At 47.6% G+C, this 23,546-nt stretch overlaps 1 protein-coding gene and 1 non-coding gene across 5 annotated transcripts in view; both read right to left on the bottom strand.

Annotated features, from left to right (window-relative positions):
- Positions 1-23,546, bottom strand: part of SLC7A8 (solute carrier family 7 member 8) — a 59,243-nt gene that overhangs the window by 22,150 nt on the left and 13,547 nt on the right. The window contains exons 2-3 of one of the 4 annotated variants that reach the window (XM_055291813.2): positions 19,511-19,715; positions 18,454-18,605 (exon numbers count right to left, since the gene is read on the bottom strand). In XM_055291813.2, the coding sequence (XP_055147788.1) occupies positions 18,454-18,605; positions 19,511-19,715 (357 nt within the window). Of the gene's footprint in view, positions 1-7,424; positions 7,592-8,326; positions 8,621-18,453; positions 18,606-19,510; positions 19,716-23,546 lie in introns of those variants that run through there. The other 3 variants (XM_055291814.1, XM_055291816.2, XM_055291815.2) reach the window with 3 other exon arrangements.
- Positions 9,466-9,571, bottom strand: LOC129490838 (U6 spliceosomal RNA). Its single transcript, XR_008660328.1, has one exon. It is a non-coding gene; the product is annotated as a U6 spliceosomal RNA (small nuclear RNA).

The following is a 23,546-nucleotide window of genomic DNA, read 5'->3' as shown; positions in this document are numbered from 1 at the left end:
TGAAACCTGAGCCTCCATCCAGAGAGGAAAGGTCAGTGGGTGCTTGCCAAGCTCCTGCCCTGGTCAGGAGCCCTGCTGCTGGCTAGCTACTGCCTGGCACTTGTCTGTTGCTGACTATGATATTCTAGAACCCTCTCTTCTTGGCTAGACCCTGAATTCCGCATTCCTGAGATACAGTGACCTCAGGGAAGCCACATGTAGATGAGGATCATTGGCCATAGCAGCTTTGAAATGTGAGGGGCTTTTCATCCATCCAACCATCCATCTATCATAGATCCATTCACCCATCCACCCATCTAGCCATCCATCATCCATGCATCCATCCACCCACCCATCTATCCATCCATCATCCATCCATCCACCCACCCATCCAACCATCCGTCATCTATCCATCTATCCATCTGTCCATCCATCCACTCATTTACTCATCTGTCATTCATGCAGGGCCTACATGTACTTGGCCTTCTAGCTGGTGGGGAGGTCATTGATAAGACACAAGTCCCTGCCTTTAGGAAGTTGGCAGTGTAACAGGGACGACGGGTGAAGTAAGAGAGGCCCACAAAACAACGAGGTGATGGCAAAGCTATTCACGGAAGCTAGTGGGCATCAATGAGGAACCCCTAACTCAGCCCAGGGGAATCAGAGATGCCTTCTATAGGAGGAGAAGACCCTGGCAATATGGAGAAATTTATAATCCTGGTCCAACTGGACAAAATAACAAGTCATAAGACTGGTTCTTGTCCATTGTAACCTAGTTGTGGGAGTGGTTACTGCTTCTTTGGAGGCCCTCATGGAATTCCAGGCTTGTATGTATTTTTTGGGAATTTCCTCCCCTCTTTCTTTCTTGCTTCCTGGGTAAAAAATAAGATGAAAGACTATTAAGAAGACAAGAGTTCAAGAAGATGCTGAAGTCAGGGGCTGGTTACTTAATCCACCCAGTTTGAAGAACTCAACATCAAGGTGACAGAAGAGTTACAAATAATGAGTCAGGCAGGAGGAGGAAAACTCAGCTTCTAGCAATCTGGAACACTGCCCAGAGTCCAGGGCCTCCCAGCTGCCAAGCAGGAGAGATGGGCTCAATGCTTTCTGCGGGACTGGCAGAGGGATTCAGAGTCCTTGCTGCAGACCTGGAACTGGCTTGCCCACTGTGGAGGGCTGGGCTCCCTGCAGAGAAGGTACCCTCAGCCCCATCCCAGCTCTGACCCCAGACTTTGATCTCCAGGAATTACAGAAGTCTCTCCTTCACTTCCTCCCCTTGGCAATGATAGCAGATCTCTTTGGGATGGGGGCGGTTGAAGGCAGAATTATGGCCATCCAAGATATCAATGTTCTAATCCCTGAGATTTGTGACTATGTTATTTTAAATGACAGAAAGAACTTTGCAAATGTGATTAGGTTAAGGATTTTTTTTTGGAGACAGAGTTTCACTCTTGTTGCCCAGGCAGAGGGCAATGGCGCGGTCTCGGCTCACTGCAACCTCTGCCTCCCATGTTAAAACGATTCTCCTGCCTCAGCCTCCCAAGTACCTGGGATTACAGGTGCCCGCCACCACACCTGGCTAATTTTTGTATTTTTAGTAGAGATGGGTTTCACCATGTTGGCCAGGCTGGTCTCGAACTCCTGAGCTCAGGTGATCCACCCGCCTCGGCCTCCCAAAGTGCTGGGATTACAGGCCTGAGTCACCACACCCAGCCAAGTTAAGGATCTTGAGATGGGGAGATTATCCTGGATTATCCAGAGGGACCAGTGTTGTCACAGGAGTCCTTACAAGAGGGAAGCAAGAAGGTCAGAGTTACAAAAAGACGTGATCATGGAAACATCAGACAGAGAGAAAGAGAGACTTGAAGATGCTACGCTGCTGGCTTTGAAGATGAAAGATGGGGCCATGAGCCAAAGAATGCAGGAGGTCCCTAGAAGCTAGAAAAGGCAAGGAATACTCCCCAGAGCCTCCGGAAGAAATTCAGGCCTGCTGATGCCAGAGTTTAGGACTTCTGACTTTCAGGACTAAGATAGTACATTTGTATAGTTTTAAACCAGTAAGTTTGTGGTTACTTGTAACAGTAGCAATAGGAAATGGATACCAGACAGACATTATGCAGAAAGACCAGACAGCAGGGACATACCCTTAAAGAGAAAAGCTTTTAAACAACAGCCAGGCAACACACACCAGGAGCCCAAAGGAGTGTCTGTCCACAGGCCTTGCGGGACACCAGATGGAGGGAAGGGATGGCGCTCTCCAGAAGTGGGTAGTGAAGGTGAGGTCACCAGTGTGTTCACCTGGTTAGCAAAGTTCCACACCACATAGCCGCTTCCCACTTCTTCCAACTTCCCAACCCTAGTTGGGATCCCACAGCTAGAGTGTTCCTATTTCCTCTTCCTCCATTTGGTAATTCAATACAGTAGCAAACAGCCTTGCGTTGTAACTCTAGCAGTGTTTTTCCTCTTTCCTTTTAGAGAAATCCAGGGCAAAAGACACAATATCCCTCCTTCATCTAATCCAGGTTCTCCTCCAGTCTCCCCTATATTCCTTACAACTTCAGGCCCACCCACACAACCCAGATACACAACACTGGCCCAAGAATCACAAACTTCGTGCAAGGCGAGTGGAGTGCCAGGATGTTCACAGACATGAATCCTTTATTTTCTGCCCCCATGATTTTGTTGGTCTCCTTATTTTACTGGCCAGAAGCCACAATCAAAGGCCATAAAAGAAGTCAAGATAGAAAGCCATGAGATTATTATCCCAAGAGTCCCGAGTCTGAGTACACTCTTCACGTTGGAGGGGACAGAGTGGCCCCACCATGTACTGCCCTGTGGTAGACAACACCAAAACACACCTTGGAAGAGCTTGCCCTGTATCCTTCTAGGCTGAGTCAACCCATTTTTAACCCTAAATCAATATACAGTCATGTGCTACATAATGACATTTTGGGCAACAACAGACTATTTATACCTTGGTGGTCCCATAAGATTATAAGACCATATTTTTACTGTATCTTTTCTCTGTTTAGATATGTTTAATGCACAAATACAACTGCCTACAGTGCTCAGTACAGTAACATGCTGTACAGGTTTGTAGACTAGGAGCAACAGGTTACACCATGTAGCCTAGGTGTGTAGTAGACTATGCCATCTAGTTTCATGTCAGTATACTCTATGATGTTTGAATAATGACTAAATCATCTAAAGATACATTTCTCAGAATGTATCCCCATCATTAAGCAATGCATGACAGTATTATAGATTATAGCTAAAAGAGACAATTTAAAATTAATTTCTTTAGTGCATTTTGAAATAGAACACCAATGAATCATTAGCATAAACAAATAAATCTTCGTTTAGAAGGTTTTAAGGATGGGTTGGGGAGTTGTGGAGCTGGTTTTAAGTCCCTGCAATCGTCCGGAGCTGAGGCTGTGATCTTATCACTCTTCCCCTCAACCCTACCTAGTAGCACCTGGTAAGTGAAGGATGATGTGGGTTTCTGCAGTCTTTTTTGGGTGTAGAACAAGTGAGCAGAGCTCAGAGGAGCTTGTGTAAGGTGTGAAGTGGTAAGAATGGGGAGGAGGATCACCAGCAGCATGAAGGGAAGCAGCCAGAGTCGGCTCTCTCAGAGGGACCTGGCAGGTCTGAATCTGAGAATCACAGAACTTTTGAACTTGAAGAACTCAGCGGCCATGGTGCCCTTCCCAGCTTAGTCACGTACTCTCAGTTAACCTCTTTGAGCCTCCCTTTTCTCCATGTAAAACCTATGGTCCATTTGAATCATGTGACGATACTCTGTATCCTGTGTATTATTGCATAAAATGTTAAATGGTTATTTTTATTGTTCATCTTAAAAGGCTGTAGACTAAGAAAGTTAAAAAGAGCACATGATTTGCTCAGGCTCATGCTGACACTCAGAGGCAAAGCAGAGTGGCGGGGAATGGGAATGGTTTGAAGGATTTTAGAGACCATATCATGCATCAGACCACATTGCACATTGTGCCCCTGACCCTTCTCAATTTCTAATCTGTTTCATCTTTTTCTCTGGAGGATGCTCCTTCACAAATGACCTGCTCTGGGGTCCTTCAACCCAGCTGTCTGGAAGCTGGGAGTGGGTCACAGGCACAGGCTGTGGGGCTGGGGAGCACAGGCTAAGGCAATGGACCAGGAGCCCAGATGGTCAAACATTCCTGTGCCTCAGTTTCCACTAGTGAAGAAAATACCACCGGGTCTTCTAAGTCACGTGCCTCTGTCTGCTAGGGAGGAACACCCTGCAGAAAGCTGAAGAGCTGAGCGGTTGCTGCCTGTGCTGCCCCACTCCTCAGGCCCCGCGGAGACTGTCCACAGCCAGTGGTGCACACGCAGCCATAAACAATCCCCTGGTGGCCGGTGTGGCCCTGAGGTCCTGTCTGGCACACAGTAGGTGCTAAAGCTTACTGAATGGAAATGACAGATAGATACATCTACACAGAAAATTCAGGGAGGCTGCACATAGAAGCCACTGTGATTCTCTAGGGAGTAAATACCCAGTTTAATATGTCATAGGATGGCCCATGAAGCAAGGCCAGCAAGTGCCCCGGATGCCAGACAGAGTTGTGGGGAGAGGGTACATATTGTGGCTGTCTCTCCTTCCTCTAGGAAAGCTCACAAAGTACAGCCAGGCACAGTCACTCACACCTGTAATCCCAGTGACAGTAGAGGCTGAGGTGGGAGGATCAATTGAGGCCAGAAGTTCGAGACCAGCCTGGGCAATACAGCAAGATCCTATCTCTTAAAAAATAACAGAAAATTAGCCAGATGTGGTGACACGTACCTGTAGTCCCAGCTACAAGGGAGGCTGGGGTGGAAGGATCACTTGAGCCCAGGAATTCAAGGCTGCAGTAAGCTGTGATTGTGCCATTGCATGCTGGCCTGGGTAATCTTGTCTCTTAAAAAAAAAAGCAAAAAGCTTGCTGGGCACAGTGGCTCACACCTGTAATCCCAGTGCTTTGGGAAGCTGAGGCGGATAGATCACTTGAGGTCAGGAGTTTAAGACCAGCCTGGCCAATATAGCAAAACCCTGTCTCTATTAAAAACATAAAAATTAGCACGCCTGTAATGCCAGCTACTCGGGAGGCTGAGAATCGCTTGAACCTGGGAGGCAGAGGTTGCAGTGAGCCAAGATCGTGCCTCTGCGCACCAGCCTGGGTGACAGAGATTCCACCTCAAACACAACAGAACAGAACAGAACAGAACAGAACAAAACCAAAGAAAAAAAAAGCTCACTAAGAGTACACGTTATTCCCAGAGACAGACTACTTGATAACTGTTTTCTTTTTTTGAGATGGGGCCTCATTCCGTCACCCAGGCTGGAATGCAGTGGCCTGATGTTGGCAAACTACAATCTCTGCCTCCTGGGCTCAAGCAATCCTCCCACCTCAGCCTCCTGAGTAGCTGGGACCACAGGCACGTGCCACCATGCCCAGCTAATTTTTTGTATTTTTGGCAGAGATGGGGTTTCGCCATGTTGCCCAGGCTGGTCTTGAACTCCTGAGCTCTAGCAATCTGCCCACTTTGGCCTCTCAAAGTGCTGGGATTACAGGCATGAGCCACCAATGTTTTCCTTTTTTTGAGACAGGGTCTTACTGTCACCCAGGCTGGAGTGCAGTGGCATGATGATGGCTCACTGCAGTCTCAACCTCCCCAGACTCAGGTGATCCTCCCACCTCAGCCTCCTGAGTAGCTGAGACTACGGGCGTGTGCCACCAGGCCCAGCTAATTTTTGTATTTTTTGTAGAGATGGGTTTCGCCAGGTTGCCCAGGCTGGTCTAGAACTCCTGGGCTCAAGTGAGCCACCTGCCTTGGCCTCCCAAAGTGCTGGGATTACAGGCGTGAGTCGCCACACCCGGTGATGACTGTTTTCAGGTGCTCCCTTGCTTTGGATACAGGACTCTGGCTTCTCATTGAGCTGGGCCAGCAGGGGGTCATTTTGGGCCTTCCTCAGGGAGCCAATGAACATTCCCACATGGATCCCTGAACCAATCTCATTTCTTCTACTAAGCCAGCTGCCACTCAATGAGCCACGCTATTCTGGTCTGATAGGGTAAAGGTTGGGATAGGGCCACCTGGATATGGGGCTGGATTGGTTGTTATAAGGACAGTGCTAAGAAGAATGAACCATTTGGGACTCTCCTTGTAGCCAACTCTTGGCCCTAGAGGTAAATATTTGAAGCCTGCGCTCTACCACCCAAGGCTTGTGTCCAGCCTCATGGGTGATCAGAAGGCAGGAATGACCTTAGAGATCCAGAACCTCATTTTATTTTATTTTTCTTTTACAGATGGGGGTCTCATTCTGTCACCCAGGCTGAAGTGCAGTGGTGTGATCATAGCTCATTGCAGCTTCCAAGTCCTGGGCTCAAGCGATCTGCCTGACTTGGCTTCCCAAAGTGCTAGGATTACAGTTGTGAGCCACCATGGCAGCCCCAGAACCTCATTTTATATGTGAGTGAACTTAGACCCCAGCTAATTAGCAGCAAAGACCAGACTGGGACAGGCCAATTCCCAGTTGCTTGTTCTGCCTCTGCCCCACCTTCCTTCATTATACACACATCACTCTGCTTTCCCTTGGCTGCTCCCACGTCATCTCTCCTCCTGCTTGGGTCAGTGGTACCCATAGTCACTACTGCCAGTGCCACTTGTGACTCTGGGTCTGTCACCAAGACACTGGTTAGCCCCAGCCTGGACTGCTTTCTGGGCAGCAGGAAGGAAGATGCCAATATGGCAAAAGGGGAAGACTTTGACAGTTATGCCTCAGAAACCAAGAAAGGTGCATCCATTGCTCCCAGGGCTTTAGAAAGTCATTTCCCACAGGGATCTCCACCTTGGGCCCCTCCCACCAGCCCCCTTAATCAGTGTCACAGTCACATGTTCTCTCCAAACTCCCAGAACTCCATTTGGATTTCTCGGTCTCGCTGGCTTGCACCTTTCTCAGGAGTGGACTGGACTGGCTTGGAAAGGCTTGGTTTTCCTTTAACATTTCTAGAACCAGGCCACTCCTCCTCGTCTGTTCAGATAAGTGAAAACAGGCAGTAGAAAGGGGGAAAAATGTCCAGACTTGCCAAAGTCCATAAAGACAGATGGTGAAGAAGAGAAGGAAAGAGCACAAGAAACCACAGGGCGGGAGGGAGCAAGGGGAGGACAATGCACATGAGTGGGAGAGAAAAAGGGCTTGAGAGGAGCAGAACAGAGAGAGGCCAGGACTGAAAACAGCAAGATGGAATGTACTAAGCAGACAGCTGCTGAAAAAGGAAGCAGTGACGCCACTTTGTAGAAATCAGAACGCCCTGTTCCTCTCCAAACCTGCAAAACAGGCACCTTTCCGGATGGAGCTCCGGAGCCCTCTGAAACGCCATAAATTTCACCTGGGTCATGGCCTGCCAGAAGGGTTGGCTTCTCAGCCTCACCTTTTGCTGGGGCGTGCACTTCTCTGCCTTCTGCCACGCTCTGGCCAGCTCCCACAGACTCCCTCCCCTCCAGCTGGAGCAAAAGGGGTGAGGCATGTCCCTCCCAGCAGCCCTCTGGGTCTGGATGCCCAGGCTGGAGGTTGGAGCCGCGGGGCAGGGGAAGCCGGGCCTGCGGGGGCGTGGGTGTGGCTACGCTTGGCTCTGTGATTGGCTGTACCGAGCTCCTTGGGGGCCGCCTCCCCCGCTTGTGGAAGGAACTGAGCACGTGTTTCTAATTGTGGAAATGCCGCTTTGGCTTGGCCTGTCCAACCGCAGGCGTTTCCAGATCTAGGAGGTAAGCAATGCTTCTGCCAAAAGGCGCTGATAGGCAAAGAAAACACGGAGGCCTGTTTGACCTCTAACGCACACAACCCAAGACTCTGATAGGTTCCAGTTCTGCCCACGCAGGCCACACGGAACAGTCTTTCCTCGTCAAAGACCCAGAGAGGCCTGGAGGTGTGGGGGAGTGGGGAGACACGGATCCAGTTTCACAGAACCCTCCTAGAATCCTTCTCTATTCCCCGCTAACCCCCACCTCAAGGCCAAGACATTTTTCATAGCGGGTGAGGAGCCACATTATAAAGTCTTTCCGCACCTTGATTATTGTACATGTAACATAACTTGTCTAATGAAGTTATACATATAACTTGACTGGTGAAAGACAAAAACATTAAAAAAAAACCCACAAAAAGCCACACAACAGCAACCAAAAAAAAATCAAAGCAGCCCTTCCCCATAAACTGCGCTTTGATCCCAGCTTCTATAAAGCGCACAGTGGGGAGTGTGGTTTTGAAACAGATCTTGCCTATCGCACTATAGTAACATTTCCCCTTCTCCAGCCCTTTTCATCTCGAAGCACTTACAACGTTTTAGAAATCTCGGAACCCCCTCCAAAGGAGAGGAGGTGCTCTGAGCCTTCCGGAAGGGGCTCTCTCTTCCAAGGACACACCGGCAGAGGAGGAGGGTGCAGAGAAGCTGTGAGGGCTGTGAGTGCTCCTGGAGGCACACAGCTTTTACCAAACACTTCCAGCTAAGCTCCTGCCCATACTGCCCCATCCCCTCCCCTCCTCCCTTCCTGGCTCTCTCTTCCCCTTCCTTCTTATCCTGTTAGCTACTGTGCCAGCTGCTGGAGCTGGGGTTTCTGCTGAATCACCACCCAGCACTTAGCTCAGCCAAGAGGCAGGAATATCCAGCTCAGCATTTTCCAAGAGCTAAGTAGTTCTCTTCAGCATGAGCTAAACATGGCTCCTCAGCTGGCCTGGATAGGGGAGAAGCGAAAAACTGAAGACACCAAGAAATCCAGGGGTGGCCTGCCATGCCACCCTGGGGAACCCTATTTTAATCCTACTCATTACTTTTTCAGCCTGGGCCTGAAAAATTGCTATCTCACACCCCAATTCTCAGGGCTGATGTCCCTCAGACATGGAGCAAGGTGGATGAGAACGGGTTCTGTTGAGTCTGCACTGAGCCCAGGAGGGCTAGCCTGACCCTCCATCGTATTTCAGTCTTGGAAGACAGGGTGTGGATCCTGTGAGGTTTAGTTGGTTCTTGGACCAGAAGGCTTATAGGCTCTGTTGGTGTTCACTAAATTCTATAAACCTGGACCCAGGCTGCAAAATGCCCCCAAAATGGTTCAGTTATAACCCAATTCCAAGGGTAGCTTGTACTCAAACTTGCTAAACTCTTTTTTCTTTTCTTTTCTTTATTTTGAGGTGGAGTTTTGCTCTTGTTGCCCAGGCTGGAGTGCAATGGCGCGATCTCGGCTCACCGCAACCTCTGCCTCCTGGGTTCAAGCGATTCTCCTGCCTCAGCCTCCCAAGTAGCTGGGATTACAGGCATGTGCCACCACATCTGGCTAATTTTGTATTTTTAGTAGAGACAGGGTTTCTGCACGCTGGCCAGGCTGGTCTCGAACTCCCGACCTCAGGTGATCCGCCCGCCTCAGCCTCCCAAAGTGCTGGGATTACAGGCGCGAGCCACTGCGCCCGGACATTTTTCTTTTTTTAATATGGAACGCTTCGTGAATTTGCATGTCATCCGTACATGGTGCCATGCTAATCTTCTCTGTACTGCTCCAATTTTAGTATATGTGCTGCTAAAGTGAGCACAACTTGCTGAACTCTTATAATAGAGATGCCCTTTTTCCTTCCCCTAAAGCTCCAAGTACCACTGGGCCTCACTCCCATGAGCCTTCTGATTTTATGCTCTTAGGTATGCGATATAAATTTGGTGTGTCACATTAACCCTTAAAAGTTTGCCAGACACAATTAATGGGTGACTTTATTTAAACCATGGGCCCTGCCTCCTCTGAGAAAAACAAAGTGATCCTTGACAGTGAGCAACAAAAGGCCAGAGGAGAATTTAAGTTTCTAGCCTGGTACAAGAAAGTAGGCAAATCTCTACCATGCCTGGTGGAAGCCGAACTCCAAAAGAGTCTCCTGTTTCAGGAAACCTCAATCCCATTCACTATTCTCCCAATCAGAAGTAGACATATTCCTAGAAACAAGCCCCTCATTCCTCGATTTCCAGGGTGTGGGCTGTGTAGGCACGCACACTCTCTGAACAGCAGAACTTCAGTCTGAGAGTAAAAGCTGAAGAGCAGAAGAGACACTATGGGAATCAGGAAAGAGGAGGTGATCTGGGCCAGCGGTTGAAGCACATTGAAACGAAGAAGACTGACTTCTCAGGTAACTTACTTAGTCTGCCATTATAGACAGAGTCCAAAAGCACAGGGGATGCTTCCTCAAGTTCCAGCAAGTCTTAAGTGTTGAAGAGTGAGTAGAAAGGGTGACAAGGACAGAAGGGTCAACTTGACCAGTCTGAACCACACCAATTCAGACGATACAATACGTACAGACAATACAAACCAGTGTTGTCCTTGATTTACTTCACCTGTATCCCCAACAAGACCATGCAGTCCTTGACTCCTTCAACCTTAATCACCAAGGCCTACCAATTCTACCTCGTAAATGCCAAATGCATCTACTTTTCTCTACTCCCACTGCCCCAAGATGCACATGACGGTCATCTCTAATCTGAATCCCTACAACTGAACTGTAATCATCTTTTCTTGCCTCTGATCTTATTCCCTTCACCAATCCATCGTTTAGCTTTGCAGCATGACTCTCTTAAAATACAAATGTGATCATGTCGGTCTTCTGTCTGAAACCCTTCAAACCTCATTCCTCCTAGCGGAAAACTCAATCTCTTTATGGCCCATGAGGCCTTTCATGATGGAGTCCTTGCTTCTATTATATATTTCTTGCCTCCTAGTCTGTGGTGTGGCTATACTGAACAACCGTTAGTTCCCACAAACTAGCTGTGATTTTTCCTGTCCTCAGACCTTGACACATGTTAATTCCTTCTGCTAGAACATTCTCCCCACCCCATTCTACTCCACCCTCCCTCCATGCTGAACATTGCCTACGTCCAACTGGTCTTTCAGCCTCAATTTACATGTCACTTTCTCCAAGAGCTTCTTCAACCCCAGTCCCATCCTCACTTTTCTTGCAAGAGCTGCCTGGATGCTGTCCTCTTGAGGAACTGGAACTCCAGTTTGAACTGAAATTCCCTGTATACTTGTCAGGGACATCCACTGGACTGTGATGACTTCTTTGGTACAAAAAGTAAGTATCCCCATGCCTGCTACAGTACCTGGAGCAGAACAGACACTCAAATGTTTAATAACGTATTACTGATTGTGTATTACCTGTGGCAGCAATAGAGGACACACAGATGGGTGTAGTAGAATACGTGTTAAGAAAGAAGGCTAAATCTGCTGCTGCTGCTTCACATGAGAATGAGAGTCTTTTGGTTTATTGTTGTCTCCCCTGTGCCAAGAACAGTAACTAGCCCATCATGGGCACTTGATAAATGTTTGTTGAGTGAATAAAGTGTTGCATTTATATAATATTTCCCAAGAGTCCCAATCCCTTTCTAAGTTATACTGCTCTAGAGCAGGATCCTGGGAGCACCACCCTGGGGAAGATTCTAACCAGAGACCTGCTCAGCACCCCTCAGGGCTCTAGGGAGGACATGGAAGGCAGACATAGAATACATTCTTTGTTTGTTTTTTTTTTGAGATGGAGTCTAGCTCTGTCGCCCAGGCTGGAGTGCAGTGGCACAATCTCGGCTCACTGCAACCTCCGCCTCCTGGGTTCAAGTGATTCTCCTACCTCAGCCTCCTGAGCAGCTGGGACTACAGGTCCCCACCACCACGCCCAGCTAATTTTTGTATTTTTAGTAGAGACGGGGTTTCACCATATAGGCCAGGCTGGTCTCGAACTCCTGACCTCGTGATCCACCCGCCTCAGCCTCCCAAAGTGCTGGGATTACAGGCGTGAGCCACCACGCCCGGCCGACATAGAACACATTCTGCTTGTCATCAATGCTGGGAACATTTAAGTTGAAACATTTCATTTTGATTTGGAGACAAATTTGATTCCTTCCCTTAGTAGTCAATTAATCAATACATCCAGCTGATTCTACTCCTAAATCGTTCTTGTTTTTGTCACCTCTCCATCCTTGTTACTTCATTCTTAGTTCAGGCTACCATCTCTCTGGCCAGGACAAATGCCTAGCCTGCTTGTCTCTCTGCTTCAAGTTGCAGTCTTTTCTTTCCCCAATGTGAACCTAATCATGTTACTCCTCTGCTCAAAATCTTTCAGTGATTCCCTGTTCCTTGGATAAAATCTACTTACCTTTCAACATTTAGCTCAAGCTGGGAGCCTTTCTAAGCACTCTCTTCCCAACTTTGAAGCCCCTTTCTCTGTGTTGCCCACATTTTTCCCCATCACATTGTATTGTAATTATGTGTTTTTGCATACGATTCTCTTCACTAGACTAATCTTTTCTAAGACTCTATAAATCATACCTTATCTCCTCTTAGTGTAGGAGTTCAGTATGGTAATTAGCTGATGGATGTTTTTAGTTTCTCTTTTCCAAAAAAAATCTGCTTACAGAATAATTTTCATTTTAATGCATCATAAAAATGAAAAATGAGATGTTAGTCAAACTGGCCATTGAGTAAAAATCAAGAGATTTTCAATGCATTTAGATTTTAAATGCTGGCTAGTTAGAAGGTGTACAGAGAAAAATAGAGTCTTGGATGTATGGGAATCAAATGTAGGCCAGTCCGTATTTGTCTGAATTCATATAAACAAGGCTGATCAGATACCTGAAGAACTCTCTGGGGACTAGGGAAGGGCAAGAAGGCAGTGCTGCCCAGGTATCTGAAGGAAAATGTTTAGTGTCTGGGGAGGAGAAGTTTGGGAGTAGAGAATGTGAGGGCTCAAGGGAAAATAAACTGAGGTTAAGGGATTTAGATGATAGGAAAGACTATTGAACGCTCTGATGTCAAGGGATTGATTAAATTTGCAAGAGACTTGCAAAACAACTCACGAGTTTCTCTGTGACAGCATTCTGCACCAGGCAGTTGGAGGCTTTCTGCAGAGGAATTGCAAAGCAACTCAGGAGTTTGAAGCAACACGTGAAGTCCTTTCCTTTTGAAATAGCTCAAGGAAAAAGAGATATTTGAAGCCCTGGAAAAAGCTAGCCTCTTAGGAATCTCAGTAGAAAGATAGAAAACAAGATTAGAAGCATTTTTTCCTTGAGAAATGCATACAGGATATTTCTTTCTCTTGAGGGTGAGGAGGGAGAAGGAGCTTCTTTAGGTCAAGACATTCAGGGAGAAGTGGGGAACTTGAATAAAAAGAATTGATTCCACTTCAGGTGCTGGACATGACTCCAACCCCAAATGAGAGGAAGGAGGCCAGGAGCTGACTGAATGAAAGGTGATCCAGGCTCCAAGAGAACGGGGGGCAAACAGATCCCAAAGGAAAATGCAGAGTTGCACAGATGCACAGATGGAAGCCTGAGAAAGGGTGTCCCCTGGACCCAGTGCTTCCTCTGGATCATTGTGGACACTTTGGTTACAACTAGAGACCCAGGTAACAGCCAAAAGATGTGGCTACAGGATAAAAGGGCAAGCTGTAGGCCGGGCGCGGTGGCTCACGCCTGTAATCCCAGCACTTTGGGAGACCAAGACGGGTGGATCACGAGGTCAGGAGATCGAGACCATTCTGGCTAACAAGGTGAAACCCCGTCTGTATTAAAAATACAAAAAATTAGCTGGGCGTGGTGGCGGGCGCCTATAGTCCCAGCTACTCGGGAGGCTGAGGCAGGAGAATGGCGTGAACTCGGGAGGCAGAGCCGAGATCGCGCCACTGCACTGCAGCCCGGATGATGGAGGGAGACTCCGTCTCAAAAAAAAAGGGCATGCTGTAGGAATAACCTGTCAATATATAGGTCTATGCAGCCAGATTTGTACAGTAATAGATGCACTTTATTTAGAACTATCCGCTATGACTGCAGCTACTGGCCAGGGGCTGATGATAAGGGTGGCTATCGCTGCTGACTCTTTTTATATCTTACTTGGATCTTTTATATGGGGAATATAGTCATTTACTCATGAAATAATACAAAAGGAGAAAAACACACAAGCAAATCACAAAAGGTATCAAAACCAAGTTCTAACACTTCCCAGTCCCCTCCTAACTCCCTCCACTCCCACTAATATACTTGTTCTGGAGAAGAGAGAAAGGCTTTTTATTTAATTAAAATGTAAAATACTTTCTCTCTCTCTCTTTTTTTTTCTTTTCTTTTTTACTGCCGGGTGGCTGGGGATATTCTGCTGACTCAGCAGTGAGTAATCAGCTTTGACCTAAATAATAGAATAACTAGAAGTGGCAGCTGCAGTTGCATAAGTGTGATCCAAGTCTGCAGTTCCTTCCCTCTCCCTCTCCTCTCCCCTACCCGCTCCAGGATCCGGCAGGCAAGCCAGTTTCAGCAGGTTCTTTCCACCTCTCCACCCCCACCACCTGGCTCGTCCCAACTTCATTTCTCATCAGTTCTCCTGCAAAATAGCCCCACCATGGAACCAGACTTGGCCTCATCTCCTCCCTCCCCCAGCAAACCCTCGCCACGGGCTTTACCACACGGGCTCTCCCTGCTGGGCCCTGTGCCTTGTCCTCCAGTGCCCTCCATTATACACCAATGACCTCTCCACAGAGGGTGGCCTTTCCTCAAAACCTCTCGCTTCACAGTCATCAGTATGTCACCACAGGACAGCAGGAAGCAGAGTTCCCCATGTGCATATGTTCACGCCACACCCGAACTCTCTACTGCGTCTCTCGAAAGAGACACAGGCTGGGCTTATTTTATGCAGCTGGCTTGCCTGGCACCTGCTAAGAGGATGAGGAGGGCTGGATGATGGTGGGGGTAGGTGGGTGGGTGGGAGGGGTGCTGGAATAAAAAGTGCCAGGATTTAATGAAATATAGCATCTACCAGTTGGGCGCAGTGGCCTCACTTTGGGAGGCTGAGGCGGGTGGATCACTTGAGGTCAGGAGGTCGAGACCAGTCTGACCAACTTGGGGAAACCCCATCTCTACTAAAAATACAAAATTAGCTGGGCGTGGTGGCTCATGCCTGTAATCCCAGCAACCTGGAAGGCTGAGGCAGAAGAATTGCTTGAACCCGGGAGGCGGAGGTTGCAGTGAGCCAAGATGGTGCCACTGCACTCCAGCCTGGGTGACAGAGTGAGACTCCATCTCAAAAAAAAAAAAAAAAAAAAGCATCTACCAAGCCTTCCTGACAGCTTGGTTCTTGTTTTATTGAATACCTTATGAGAGGATTGGATGCTTATCTGGTATGGCCTGCCATAAAATTAAAAAAAAAAAAAAGAGGATTTGAGGGGCCTATAGAAGTGGATTTTTAAAAAAAAGTATTCAACAAACCGGAAAAGAGAACCTCTGTACACAGACTCAAAGCATCTGGGAGTGTCAGGCATAAGGAAAGGGAGAGAGGAAGTTTGTGTACAGCTAATGCATGTACGTGTGCACCCTGCCGGGCAGAGGGATGGCAGCTCCACATGGCCTTCACAGCTAGGAGGAAAGGGACACTGCAGCAGGACAGGTGTGGAGCTGGTTTCCATTTCCCCTAAAGGAAATAAGGAGGAATACGCTTGGGAATAAGAAGGATTTAAGATTTTTCTGCTTATGAAGGTAGACAAATATTTGAACACATATTTCAAGGACATTGAAAATTCTTATCTTTGGAGGACAAGATTGGCTACTGTTAAGTTGGAGACAATTTCCTTGCAGTTCTGCTGAGAAGGCAGAGGACAAACTTAGATAAGCTTTACTGAATCTTTGACTACAGGAATAGAGGAGGGGGGTCTTGTCATTTTTGTCATCAGCTGGTTTCTAAATTTCTCCTTGGCTTGGTGCTAGCAGTGTCTAGGTGAGGGGAAGGCTGTGGAGAGGACTGTGCAACCTGTCATTCTGGAGCAGGGCTACCGTCAGGTGCCGTTCTTATCTCCTAGGAGAGTTTGGACCTTTCTGGTCCGAGGGGACACCCAAAAGGCTACACTACTTTGGAGGGTCTTTGTGCAAGAGGTCAAACCCTTGGCAGATTTGGGGAATGCAAAGGAAGCCATTGGGGTCTGGCTGCCCGGGAACTTCTTCAACCTGTGGCCTGGCTCCTCTCCGAGAGTGCAAACTGAACAGCCTCGGGGGTTCTTGATTTCTAGTAGGAGGGTAAGGGTGGCCTGTTGTCTGAGACACTTTAGCAGCATCAGCAGGAAAAAGGAAGCTGTCTGTGTGCAAAGAAACACCAAAACAGCAGTGGCCAGCACTTCTGTGGCCTTCCTTCCCACCCTCCCATTAGCCGATCTGAGGGCAGAAACAGCACTCTTCCTGCATTCCCACGCCCTCGCTCTTCCCCGCTCCCCATCTCAACTCTGGATCCAGCTAGGATGCAAGGATAAAGTGGCCCCAGCATCTTGCCAACCCCCAGTGACTGATATAACTGGGGTGCTGGGTGTCTAACACTGTGCTGAGGGTGTCCCCTTCCTTCTCTCTTGCAGTCCTTGTGACCACGACCTCTTGAGGCAGCTAGGATTACACTCCCCATCTCACAGTAGGGTGGGCGAGTGATTTTGCCCAGCACTCACCCCTGCAGTTAGAAATGGTGGACTGGAGATGCAGGTGCAGGCAGCCTGGTTTTGGAGTCTGCATTCCTCTGCCTCCAGATCTGTGAGCAGGCCTGACCAAACACGAGGAATACACCCTCAAACAAATGTCTTGGCCCCATATTGCAAATGGCCTGGGTGGTGGGGCTCTGTCCCAGGGTTGACCAGCACTGCCAAAGAGGGCTCACTTGCCAAGGAGACCACCTCTTGGGTTCCAGCTGCCTGCCCTGTAAGAGGCTACTGAGGTGGGTGAGTGATCTCTTCCTCCCCCATCCCGTAGCAGGACAGAAGGAAAAGTGTCAGGACCTGGGAAAGCATATGGCCAGGATGATCACTACCCTCAGCTAAGTGTATGTGTGTTAGAAGGTATGGGAAGGCAGGGACCGAGTGAACTCTAGAGGTGGAGCTCCTGAAACCTATCTAAGTATTTACTTTAGAAATTAGTTTTTGATTAAAGATGTAAAATACCCCAATCCATTGAGATGACTAATATCAGAGATAAAGCTTTGAGACTTCCTAGAAATACGGCTCCGCAGAACTTCTCTAGAAAGCCTCTCTAACCTATTCCAGCCCACAGAGATCTTTTCCCCTTCTCTGAATTTTATTGTTACTGTTGTTTTTAATTTTTTTTTTTTTAGAGACAGGATCTCACTATGTTGCCCAGGCTGGAGTGCAGTGGCTATTATTCATAGGTGTGATCACAGCTCATTGCAGCCCAGAACTCCCAGGGTCAAGAGACCCTCCTACCTCAGCCTCCCAGGTACCTGGAACTACAGGTGTACACCACCATGCCTAGCTCCCTTCTCTGAATTTTTACTGCAATTGAATCCTAACCACGGTATCTGTCTATATGACTTTTCTCCTAGTTAGAAAACTCATCAAGGGCAGGGACCATGGACAAACCCTTCTCCAAGAGAGTTAAAAGAGTGTGTGTGACTTGACAAGTTGAGGTAGAAGTAGATGTGGACCTATTGCCATAAAGCCAGAGTAATCTTCCTAGGAGCAGCTGGGAGTAGCCAGCACAGTGCAGTGCACTGGACAGACAAGAAATCAGGAGCCCTTGCACTCCATGCGGCCTGCCTCCCTGGGCAAGTCACTTGCCTGGCTCTCTGTTTCCTTATCTGTTCTGGGAAAATGTTAACACTGGCCCAGCTTACCTCATGGACTTGTCATTAGGCCCAAATCAGATAATATAGGTGAAAGTGCTTTGCGTAATGTCAAGAACCCTGCCCGTGAAAAGTACAGTGCCCAAGGAGCTACTTAAGTTACTTTCTTTTTTTTTTCTTTTTTTTTTTTAACACCAGCCAATTGTATGCAGAATCCATTCATACAAAACACACTTGTAGGAAATTGAAAGAAAAGTAATGGGGAAAAGAAAAGGAGGCAGGGTGAGGTGGCTCAGGCCTGTAATCCCAGCACTTTGGGAGGCCAAGGTGGGCGGATCACTTGAGGTCAGGAGTTCGAAACCAGCCTGGCCAACAGGGTGAAACCCCATCTCTACAAAAAATACAAAAATTAGCCAGGCATGGTGGCTTATGCCTGTAATCCCAGCAACTCGGGAGTCTGAGGTGGGAGAATTGCTTGAACCTTGGAGACGGAGGTTGCAGTGAGTGGAGATCATGCCACTGCACTCCAGCCTGGGCGACAGAGTTAGACCCTGCCTCAAAAAAAAAAAAAAAAATGGAGAGAAGTTAGGAGAGTCAGAGACATGTAGACCACCAGGGAGGCTAAAACAGGCTGTCCCTCAGACCGGGTGCAGTGGCTCACACCTGTAACTACAACACTTTGGGAGGCTGAGGCAGGAGGATCACTTGAGCCCAGGAGTTCAAGGCTGCAGTGAGCTATGATCATGTGGCTGCACTCCAGCCTGAGTGACAGAGTGAAGACTCTGTTTCTAAAAATAATAATAATAAATATAATAAAAGAGGCTGTCTTGCTACCAAGACCCAGATGACACTTACATAAGCAGATGGCAGCCAGGAGCCGAAGGCCAGACTCTGGGGGGAAGCAGGTGGGGAAGAGTGGCTGCAGCACGTAGTTGGAGAAGGTGAGGGCGATGACAGCCTGGTTGGTGGGGTAGATCACCAGCACAGCAATCCACAGCCTCAGGAACCTGAAGGAGGAATGGGACATCCCCGCCAACAGGCATGGCAGGGATGCAGAGCCATCAGGGGAGAGCCCGGGCAAGTCATGCATCTCTTTTTTATTTTCAGGGATGCTGAAGAGCCCAGCCTCTGCCCTCGCCCACAAATGAGACACCCAGCCCTCTGCAATGAAAATAAAATGGTTTAATGATGAAGAGCTAAATTTCCACAAGCACTAACACAAGTCTCGGCATTCTTTCTTTCTCTCCTCTCCTTTCATGATCTCTTCTCCATCACTGTGGCCACCAGCATCCAATGGTGGAAAAACAAAATTTGCAACCCCAGAATGTTGATAGACAGGACATACTAAGGGTGTGGTTATGTAAACAACAATCAGGAGAGGTATCAAGTGGAGGTTTGCGGGGAAAGTGCCTTCTACACCCTTTGGCCCATTGGTGAGTGTTTACCAATGGCAGGGATGCAGAAATTGAGGAAATTTAAGATTAGGGCCCAGCTCTAGAGGGAGGCCGTTATCCTTGGTAGTGTGAGAAGCGGGTACACCCTACCTTAGGTGGCCACTCTCACTTGTCAAGATAGAAGGGCTTTGTTTTTGTGATTTGCTTTCTCTGGGAATCTGTGGTCAGTGTTGTTTTACAGTTCTGTTTGCTCTCACTCATAGAATCCTTCCCAATAAGATCAACATAGAGGTTAAAACTACAAACCTGGTCCCTCCGTCATTCTCAGGAGCCTCGAGAGGACACAAGGCTACACTAGCAACCATGGCAGGAAAGCAGAAAAGACATTCCATTCTCTAGCACTCCGTGGCACACTGGAGACTGGAAACCCCTGGCCTTGGCTTTTTACGATCTGACCTCCTTCTGAATGTCTTCCTCCTTTCCCCCTAGACCATTCAGGTCTCCACAGATCCTCTTACCCAGCCAGTCCTCCGAAGATGTCCTTGACATAGGAGTAGTCACCTCCAGATTTGGGGATGGTGACCCCGAGTTCAGCATAGCAGAGGGCTCCCACAACTGTAATGAAGCCTGTCACGATCCAGACGATGAGAGCAAGGCCCACAGAACCAGCATTCTCCAGCACTCCCTTTGGCGACACAAAGATTCCAGAGCCGATGATGTTCCCTGCATGGGGCACCAAGGGTAAGGAGGGGAGACAGTAGAGACAGGATGGTTGGCAGGATTGGCATTTGGAGGGTGGTCTCATCTCTGATCTGATTCTGAAATGCCTTGGAGATACGTAAATGATCTGCAGAAAGGAGTGCCTAGCAATAATTCTCCCTGAAGTAGGGGAAAGAGGAGCAGAGAACTGACACATATTGACTAGGAACTTGGTCAGGTACTTTCCACATCTCATTTAATCCTCAGGATGACACTATGGAATCAGATATCATTTCTCACATTTTACAGAGGAGGAAACTGAGTCTCAGAGATACCAAGTGAGTTGCCTAGGTCCACATCGCAGTAAGTGATGGTGAAGTATTGAATCTCAGGACCCTCCAGCTGAGCAACACGTGGTCCACCCAAAGTGACAAGGGCCTCAAGACTCTCTGAAAATGGCAGGGCTGGAAAAGTGGGCTGTTTGCAGAGACCACCTGCCCGCTGGAAGGCTTCAAAAATGAGCCAAAGGGCAATATTTTTTGGACAGATTGTGGTCATACCCCAAGATTGGGGGCTTTCAAGACTTACAAGTGTGGAAAAGACTCCTGGAGGCTGGCTTCTACCCTAGACATGACGGCCCCACCCTTGGTGAAGAACATAAAATAACTCTAATAAAACAGTCCTAGTAGTTTAGAAGTGGTGTGTAGGAATGCAATACGTACAAAGCCTCAGTACTATATTCTTTCAAAGGTCATTACCCACCAATGTTTCATGTGACCCTCAAAACAACCTATGGAATTCAGGGAGAGGAGAGGGGCAGGTACTTCCCTCTCTATTTTACAAACTAAGAGATTAAGACATAGAGGGGTTAAGTGGCTTTCTCCAAATTCCACAGCTACTGATGGGTAAAATTGGATCTAGAAGTCAGTCTCCTGATACTTAATCCGGCGCAGTTTCCACTAATCCACTTCTGCTTGTGTGCAGGGGCTGGTTTTCTCCTGAGAGGTGAGGCCCGCAGCCAGTACTGAATGGCTGGCTGCTGGGCTGTGTGTGTTACGCAGAGGAGGAGTATGAGTGTGGAGGCCGTTCCTGACATGCTTCCTCCCAAAAGCTCCTCTGTCCACTTCTTGTGGTAAGATAGGTCATCAGGTTCCATTGGGTGGGTGCTTTGAAAGTGCTGCTTCATGCTCTGCCCAGCTGCACCACTAAATGCCTGAGGAAAGGAGCAGAGACCAAACGGATCCAGGTGGAAAGGCAGAGCTAGAGTATCCTGAGGTCAGCTGGATTTGACTGTGTTCTAAGGACGTCTCAAGCCTCCATGATCTCTCTGTAGTGGTCTGGAACCAGTGAGATGGAGATTGTAAGGTCCTATGCTCAGCTTTTAAAAACTGACGTTCAGATCTCAACCATAACTCAACCTCAATCTAGCCCTGAGACTGAAATATAGAATTAGAGGGCACAGGCTGAAGTTAGATGCAGATGAAAAGGAAGCACATATTTGTCTCAAATATGTCTTCCTAATTTTGCTGCTAGCAGTCTTTCCCAACAGAATAGGGCTGCTTATAGAAATGAAACTAAGAGAAATAATTCCTCATCATCAAATTAGTGATAATAATTATCAGGCAAAGAGAAGATAGAAAAAGGAGATTCTGAGTGCCACCAATCCTTACAGACTTTTCCTCTTCTTGTAAGTTTATGTAAAGTTCTATGATAGGACAACAGGACACCTTTCAGCCCTCCTCTCTCAGACAGTCCCCATATGCTCTATTCAGAAGTACTGGGTTAGTAGAGACTAAAAGACCTGCTTGTAGTATTCCAGGACTTAGGACACGTTCCCCCTGTCAAATGATTCTTCCCCTGCCAAACTGCTGTTCTCTGGACGATATCAAGTACGATATCAAGTGCTGGGAAATGAGAGATCTAGAGACAGCTTTGCTAATAGTGCTGAAAGATGATAGTAAATTCCTTGCCTAGCAGGAAGTTATCAAAAGAGTGATCTATAGGGAATTTCAAAGCCAGCCAAGACTAGAGCAATAAAACTAGGGTTATAAAACCAGCTCAGGGGGTTAGAAAAACAATCAATAGCAGCAGAAAAACAAGGTTTGACTTTGGTCTTTAAGGTACTGCAAAGGGAGGAATGTATAGCTAGGTGCTTCTGAGAGCCAAGAATAGCTGTTGCAAGAGGGAAAATGAGGATGGGTGTTATTTAATAGATCCAATATTCTCAGGAATGAAGAGTGCCAATGTTCCACCAAGGGTTCGTAGAAAACAAACACCGCAGCAGGGATCAGTAAGTGCTTCTCTTCTGTTTTCACTCTGACATTTCTAGTATGTTCCCTTATTCTAGGCCACAGGAGCCACTGGAAGATGGGACGTGCAACACTAACTGCCCACTTCTTGCCTTCACTTCTTCTTGGAGGCCCCAACCTTTAAGAACTCTGGCAGAGAGCTGCCAGAGTGATTGCGAGGGTCACAGTAGATTGGCATTGGAATAAGAGTCCTCACTTCATGAAAATTGGGTTTCTGCCCCCAAAACCTTATTTTTGACCAAATTAAAATTACAAAGATAGGCCAGGTATTGGTGGCTCATGCCTGTAATCCCAGCACTTTGGGAGGCTGAGGCAGAAGGATCACTTCAGCCCAGGAGTTTGAGAACAGCCTGGGCGATATAGGGAGATCCTATCTCTAAAAAAAATTTTTTTTTTTTTTTAAATTAGCCAGACATGGTGGCATGCGCCTATAGTCCCAGATACTAGAGAGGCTGAGGTGGGAGGACTGCTTGAGCCTGGGAGGGCAAGACTGCAGTGAGCTGTGAGTGCACCACTGCACTCTAGTGACAGAGCAAGACGCTGTCTCAAATAAATAAATAAATAAATAAAATTACAAAGATAAAAGCTAAAAAAATATTGAGCTACACTAGTATAAACTAAGTGCTAGGGAACAGCCTGTTGCCCAGGCTGGAGTGCAGTGGCACGATCTTGGCTCACTGCAACCTCTGCCTCCCAGGTTCAAGTGATTCTCGTGCTCAGCCTCCCGAGTAGCTGGGATTACAGGCATATGCCACCACACCTGGCTAATTTTTGTATTTTTAGTAGAGATGGGGTTTCACCATGTTGGCCAGGCTGGTCTCAAACTCCTGACCTCAAGTGATCCACCCGCCTCGACCTCCCAAAGTGCTAGGATTACAGGCGTGAGCCACTGTGCCTGGCCTACCATCTCCAATTTATAGGGGAAGAAAGTAGGACAATCATTATTCCTATTTTTCAAGTGGGGAAAATGAGGACGGTATTATTATCCCTATTTTATGGATGAAGAAACTGAGACCTAGAAAGGCAGTTATTTGCCTAAATCATAGGGTAAGTTTGTTGTAGCTGGACTGGAAGCTAAATCTTCTGTCACAGCCTCCAGCTTTTCCCTGATAATAAAAGGTCTTCCTAATATACTGGGGTCAGTCTTCCATGCTGTACTTTATAGGCAATGGGAATGGTTCACAGGAGGCACTTATTAAAGAGTTGGAACACAGATCTGATTCCTTCCTTCTATTGCAGTACCACCTTCAGTGGGGATTTATAAAACATTGATATCCATTACCTTACTTGATCTCCTAAGTACTTTCTTAGCTGCACAGGGCAGGTCGTATCATTCCTATTTTACCATTGCAAAAACTGAGGCTCAGAGAGGTGAAGGGACTTTATCAAAGTCATGCACTGCATAAGTAGCAAGGCCTGGATGAGAAGCTAAGTCGCTGGACTCCTGGTCCAGACTTTCCTCCATGATTCCATGCTGCCTCCCCTCTGGAAACTGCACAACAGACACTTTAATAGTTGGGCTTTTCAACTTGGACACTGTCTAAGT

The sequence above is a fragment of the Symphalangus syndactylus genome, chromosome 9 (genome assembly GCF_028878055.3).
Source record: "Symphalangus syndactylus isolate Jambi chromosome 9, NHGRI_mSymSyn1-v2.1_pri, whole genome shotgun sequence".
Taxonomy (NCBI): domain Eukaryota; kingdom Metazoa; phylum Chordata; class Mammalia; order Primates; family Hylobatidae; genus Symphalangus; species Symphalangus syndactylus.
Note: the sequence above shows the minus strand (reverse complement) of the source record. Positions and strands in the feature narration are given on the sequence as shown.